The sequence below is a fragment of the Nelumbo lutea genome, chromosome 3 (assembly GCF_056320005.1).
Source record: "Nelumbo lutea isolate HS-2025 chromosome 3, American lotus-T2T, whole genome shotgun sequence".
NCBI classification, from domain to species: domain Eukaryota; kingdom Viridiplantae; phylum Streptophyta; class Magnoliopsida; order Proteales; family Nelumbonaceae; genus Nelumbo; species Nelumbo lutea.
This window is the reverse complement of record NC_142686.1, coordinates 109,597,688-109,604,081: the sequence shown is the minus strand read 5'-3', so window position 1 is coordinate 109,604,081 and position 6,394 is coordinate 109,597,688. Positions and strand designations below refer to the sequence as shown.

General features: G+C 36.6%; 1 protein-coding gene across 1 annotated transcript; it reads left to right on the top strand.

Annotated features, from left to right (window-relative positions):
* The first annotated feature begins 616 nt into the window (after nt 1-616).
* Nucleotides 617-1,586, top strand: LOC148867554 (protein LURP-one-related 8-like). The gene is made up of 3 exons (XM_088976105.1): nt 617-949; nt 1,074-1,298; nt 1,458-1,586. The coding sequence occupies exons 1-3, from the start codon at nt 617-619 to the stop codon at nt 1,584-1,586; spliced, it is 687 nt and encodes a 228-aa protein (XP_088832231.1).
* Nucleotides 1,587-6,394: the final 4,808 nt, after the last annotated feature.

Below are 6,394 nucleotides of genomic sequence, written 5' to 3'. Positions count from 1 at the left end.
TGAAAGCTATCATGTAAAAATCATGTGAAGACGAATGAAAGAGAGAAAAAAGAAACGTGCACGTAGGCCGCGTTCTCATTCATTCATCTGCACATATGGAATTGGAAATCACCATTAGTACATTTTATTTTTTGTTTAAATAAAAATCTTAAAATAATAATTTTTCATAGATGCGGCTTCTTTGCACGTTTAACTCGAGTTCTGACACCAACATTAGAAACACTGTATACAGTATAGTGGACTTAATCCTTCATCCAAACAAGGCGTGTACACTGTACAACGGGCTACATAAACCACTTAAAAAGTAAAGAAGGCCTCCCTATGGTTTAAAAATCCCTAACTGTGATTGTAAATTCCCCCCCTCCATTTTCCACCCCCAATGGTTGGCTCTATGGCTTTTCATATTTATTTCCCCATCGGTACCATACCCGAAAATCAAAAGAGGCTTCCATATATAAATAACATGGTACACAATCCATGAATGAATGAACCTCTGTGTGGGTGTACATATATACCATCACCAGAGTTAATTATTAACAGCGGCAACAGCCAGCCACATCCAGTCAGCGATCGACCGTCGTCTTTCTCTACTGTATCTGCTGATATCCGAACAGCAATGGAGATATCAACTCTAGCCCAAGACAGACGACGTTTCATCAAGTCTCAGAGTCAGAGAAGAAAAGCGGTGCATAATCAGGAGTTGAAACCAAGAATTGTTGCGTCGGCATGCACAGAGGCCTCGACCCACGCCCCGGCTGGTGCTTGCCCAGCTCGCCTCACCATCTGGCGTAAGTCCCTGCTCTTCAATGGCAATGGCTACACGGTATATAATGATTTGGATGGTAGATTGGTTTTTCGAGTCGATAACTATGCCTGTGATTGGAGGGAGGAGACGTTCCTCATGGACTGCGCTGGGAATGTCTTGTTTACCATCAGACGCTGCAGAAAGGTAATAACTAATAACTTCACTGTGAGTCTACAGATCTAAAGCTTGTTTAATTGGTTATTCAATCGTTTTAGTTATTCACTGTGAGATCAGTAACTCTGCACCTGTGTACGATGTTAATTAGCAGAAACTAAGCATCTCAGGGAGCTGGGAAGCCTTCCGAGGTGATAGAGAAGTTTTAGGATGTGGTGCTGATCATGAGAAGCCACTCATCAAGGCCACAAAGATGCTGGGCAACCCTAGCTGCAAGCTAACAGTGGCAGCCAGAGACGAGTACCGAATGAAATGGTCAGGCCACGATGGATGGTCAAAGATATACCGAACCACAGCCGGCACGTCTCCGGTGGCCGAGGTAAGAGTAAGAACAAATAACCGCATCCATATATAAAGCAATTAATGGGTTTTATTTGTTTAACCCATGCATCAGTTCTGCCAAACTATTGTTCTTCTATTGATGTTTGCCCAGAAGCTAACAACTCAAAATATATGCTCTCCGTAATGGCAATGGCAGGTCAGTAGGAAGAGTGGCGCCGCTTCAGAGTCTTTTCTTGGGAAAGATGTGCTTACTCTGACTGTGCAACCGGGTATTGATCAAGCTATGATAATGGCTATGGTTATGATCAATGATGCCATGAGATGAGTTCGAAGAAAATTTTTGACAGCCAATGACCAGATGTAATGCAAATTCAATGTAAATTTCAGAATCAGTCTACCAAGAAACTCATCCACGGCCACACGGGTTCAATCCCAATTACATCCACGTAATGTGTTTTGGTAAACAGAATTTCATTAAAGCATTCTACAATGACTAAAAAACCAAACATAACACAGACAATAGGAGCAGCCACAAGCTAAGGGGTGCAATTGGATTGGCACGATCCGATCCGATCCAATCCGATATAATTTCCTATTTGGCCTATCCGATTCGATATATATTATATTTTTATAAATTTATTATATTATTTATTTTTTATAAAAAACATGTATATATACGATGAAAATAATTAAAAAATACTTGTATTTTTTTGTTTTTACTCTATTTAAATTAGTATATTTTATTTTCTTTTAGTAATTTATTAATTTTTAAAGAAAACAAGTCAGATCAGATCCAAAGATGGAACTTATCAATAGGATTTAAATTCAAATCAAGTCCATTTGACATGAAAAATGTTGAATCAGGTTCAAATATACCCTGATACGAATCCAATCCAAAGCGTTTGCATCCCTACCCAAATGAGTACTGACCACCACCCAAACCTAATACATCATTTTCAAATAACATCACAGCCAAGCAAAACAATCACATAAAAAACTCTCTACAATTAAAAAACTAAGACTGTGTTTGATTGTGATGGAAAAATCCTCGGTGTAAAGTTCAATTGATCAGTTTAAAATTTGAATGCACCATTTGGAGGATTTTTTTTTTTACGTGAGAATCAATGTATCATTTCCATTGATTTACGATGAAAAAGTCAGCCAAGAAACTGATTTATATCGATTTTCAATGTAAGCTTTACATTCCAAACAAACACCTGAAAAAGTGGACCAAATGTAGATTTTACACCGATCTGCTTTTACACTGGAAACAAATGTGAACCAACGGTGGAGGTTTACGTGGATTCACATTTACACCAGAATCAAATGTAGTCTAATTGATTTATGTGTTAAATATCAGGTCTATTATCTTTGTGCAAGTAATTTGGCTGTTATCTTTGTGAAAATGAAGTTGGGTTTGATCCTATGTTTGTGAAAATTATATATGTTTCCCAAGGTGAGAGAGTTTCTGCTTAAAAGGTGAAAACAAAGATGCAAAGTAGCCAACGTAAAAATGCCACCCAAGGTAAAAACTTAAAACAAAGAATGAAGAGAGACGTGACGCAAACTTTGAAGTGTCAAGTCTCAACAGAATAAGAGAAGCAATGAGAAATGATTGATGGTTCACAGATCAACTAGTCTTCTCTAAATAGCAAATAGCAAGATTCTACTTTCCACACAATTCATATGCTTCTAAACAATCTTTTTCCTTGGTAGAATTTCTTGATTTTTGAAGCCATCCTCTCTCTCTCTCTCTCGTTTGTGGTACAGTCAGCGTGTGATTCGGTCCAATTTTATGCATGTTAAAATTCGATGAGTCTAAGCCTTTTGTGTAATTTACCATAGCTTAGGAGCTTACTTCAAGTTCAAACTAGTGAATTTAATAGTTTTCGGGCTTAGTTGTTATTTACATGAAAACATTTTGACTATTTCATATAAATTTCTTCCTTTAATATAATTCTATGTATAATTAGGTCCATTACAGTAGCCAGTGTGATTAATAATCTAATAATATTGATTAATAGGAGTAAACCTTTTTTCAATAGATCCAGAAATGAAATCATTCTAATTACTGATTTTCGGGTCAGCGGTTTGATCGTCAGAATCAAACAATTCGGACAGTTTGCAACTTTGCATTAGGGAAAATATTTATATGTTTATATGAGAGATGAGAATGGAGAAGAGACAGACAAACTGATGTCAGCTGAGAAAGAAAAAAAGAAAGAAGAAAAGAAAGAAAGAAATAAAGAAAGAAAGAAAGAAGGAGAAAGGAAAAAAAGAAGAGAAAGGAAAGGAAAGGAAGGAGGGAAGGAAGGAAGAAGAAGGAGGAGGGAAGGAGGGAAGAAGAAGGAAGAGGACGTGGATGATTCGATGCCCACCAGCGACGATAATGGTGATGGCGATGGCGAGGCGGTAGCAATAGACACAGATCTGAGTTCTTGGATCTCAGATCTGAGATCGATTTCTCTGCAATGTTTCTTCTTCTTCTTCTTCTTCTTCTCTCTTTGTTCTGGATCTCATATCTGAGGTCCTGTGTTTCTTTCCTCTACAACTTTTTTAAAACTGTGAACCGTTGTCCGGGTCAAACGAGTCGACAGTTCAATCGCCCGAGCCAGTGGTTTTCTGATGGAGCCAACGGTTTTTAACCTAAGAATGGGTTAGGGGTGAAATGGAGCTGGTTGCTTAGATGGTTTCTGGGCTGAACAGTCCGATCGTCTGGGTCAATGACGTTCAAAAACATTGTTTAGAACACTGAATTTTACTTATTTGCCTCGCATAATTTATAGGCAGTAAGATAACTAAATTCAAAGTATTATTAAACATGAGTGAGTGGTAATCCATCACCAATGGCTTCTTTTGAAAATTAACACAACATCATGATGAAAAGAGTAAGGATGCAAATCTGCATGGGTCAACCCAAAACCCAATTAACCCGATCAAATTTTGAGTCCAATTGGACTAGGATTTTAAGAAACTAGATTTGCAAAAATCGAGTTTAGCTCTATCTGGTTTCGGAATGGTCAGGTTAGGGTTGAAGCCTTGAGCAACTTGACTGAAGTCAAACTTAATACATACATGCATATACATATTACCATGGTTTTCAAAACCAGACTGTCGGACCGGAAAAACCAAGAACCGATCAAGTGGTTGGTTTCGTTTTCCACAAAAATCGGATTTCCCCAAAACCGTTGATTTTGGTCAGCAAACTGCTGAATTGGGCAGTCAAACCGTTTGAATGGTTTTGACCATTTTTAATTTTTTTAATTTTTTGTCAGAACAGGTTGAGCGTTCGGTTCAAATGGTTGAACCGTTCAACCCGATAACTGGACCCCTGACCGGTTCGGTCTCCAAGTCAGTTTTAAAAACCATGCATATTACCCCTATTAATATTTTTAAATATTATTAAATGTTTATAAAATTTTTGTTTAGTCATTAAAAATGTGAAAATTGCATATTAATACCCTAAAGGGTTACATATTTTAAGGTTAGGTTAGGGTTTAGGTACCCTTACTTCAGTTGGGCTTAGTTAACCTAAACCAACCCAAGTTGCACCCTTTAAGAGATAGATCATCTCTATAAAAAAAACAAAAAAAAAAAATTATGTAATCAAAATCAAAGGCATTTGCAATCTTTCCCCTCTTGCTTCTTTGAGATGCATAATTAACTTTCTAAAGTTTAAATTTCTTTCCCATCTTACACTTTACTGGACGAACGATCATGTTAATCTATAGATTCTACATTTAAGTGTAGTTACTTTCAGCATTAAAGCTATTCGATAATGACATAATTGGATCCTTTGGGCCTGGTCCAACTTTGAGGATGCACTGAGTAGATATCATAACTTGTATAAGATATCCTTAGACTTTCAAGTAGCCAAGATTAAGTTTTCTTTGCCTTTCTATATGTAGTAGTCTTCAACTCTTCTGAATAACTTCATCCCATACTTTGGATGGAGAATTGAAGCTTACCAGTACAGTGTTTGCTTGGAAGTAGAGGCCTCTCTTTGAATTCCATAAATGTTTAGGTTTGATAGAAAATATGATAGAAACAGAAAGTTGAGGAAATTTTTTCAAGAAAAAAAAAATTCTTGAGAATTTTCCCTCAACACTTTTTATTCAACCAGGTTGAATTGAATTCTGCTTTTACCAATATTGCATACCTCACAAGTAAATATTGATTAAACTTTGCAAAATGGCAAATATTTTTGGCTAAAGATAAATTAAAGCAATGACATAAATAAGCCAACTCAATGGCATCACTCAAAAGTGATAGTCTAGAATAGAAAAAATAGCTAGAGAGATATTATGTAAATAACAAGGTCTCAAGGACAAATGTTGGTCAGAGTTTGCAAATTGACATAATTTAGGCTTAAAAAAATTAAAACAATGAGAGAGAACACAGTTCAACAGACAAAATCACACTAGTGTATTCGTGGGAATAAGGCCCCGTTTGATTCGTGGGAATAGGGGTCTGGAATCGGAATCGAAACGGGCTATTCCAATTCTAACTATTTGGTTGGGTGGAATCAGAATCCCATTCTCATTCCTGCTAGAGTGACATTCTCCTACTTGAGGGAATGGTCATTCCTTGTCCCTCCCTTGGGAATGAAATCCCATTCTACTGATTTTAATTCATATTCTCATTCTTGTTTGAACCAAACAAACTATGGGAATGGACCGTTCTGATTCTGACTATGAACCAAATGGACCCTAAGTTTTGTTCTCTTATGTTTATTTTTCACAAACAAAATGTCTTTACTTCAAGTCACAACAAAGCAACAAAATTTAAAATTTAGAACACTACAACAAGTTCAAATTAAACCCATAGAAAAGAAACTCTTGAATTAAAAAAAAAGAAAGAAAGAAAAAATTTTGAATGAGTTCAAGCGCCCAACAGAAGACAATTTTGTCACCCTCCGCTGAAAGAGGTAGGGAAAAGAAGTAAGCCAAAGACCAAATTTTGTCAGCAATTGTTTATAAAACATTAATCTCCCTTTTAAGTCATTGCTATATTATTTTGGGCCACATTGGTCATGTTGAGACACAAATAAAGGGAATACAAGTGTACAAGAAAAGGTCACGTCAGCCTTTAAAGAATGTAACTAACAGCCAACCACTAGAACAAACAAACTAA

Bases quoted from the DNA above. Each gene is read 5' to 3' on its own strand.
- LOC148867554 (XM_088976105.1), top strand. From the start codon at position 617: ATGGAGATATCAACTCTAGCCCAAGACAGACGACGTTTCATCAAGTCT. The intron at 950-1,073 runs GTAATAACTAAT...GTTAATTAGCAG, and splicing joins CCATCAGACGCTGCAGAAAG to AAACTAAGCATCTCAGGGAG. The intron at 1,299-1,457 runs GTAAGAGTAAGA...TGGCAATGGCAG, and splicing joins GCACGTCTCCGGTGGCCGAG to GTCAGTAGGAAGAGTGGCGC.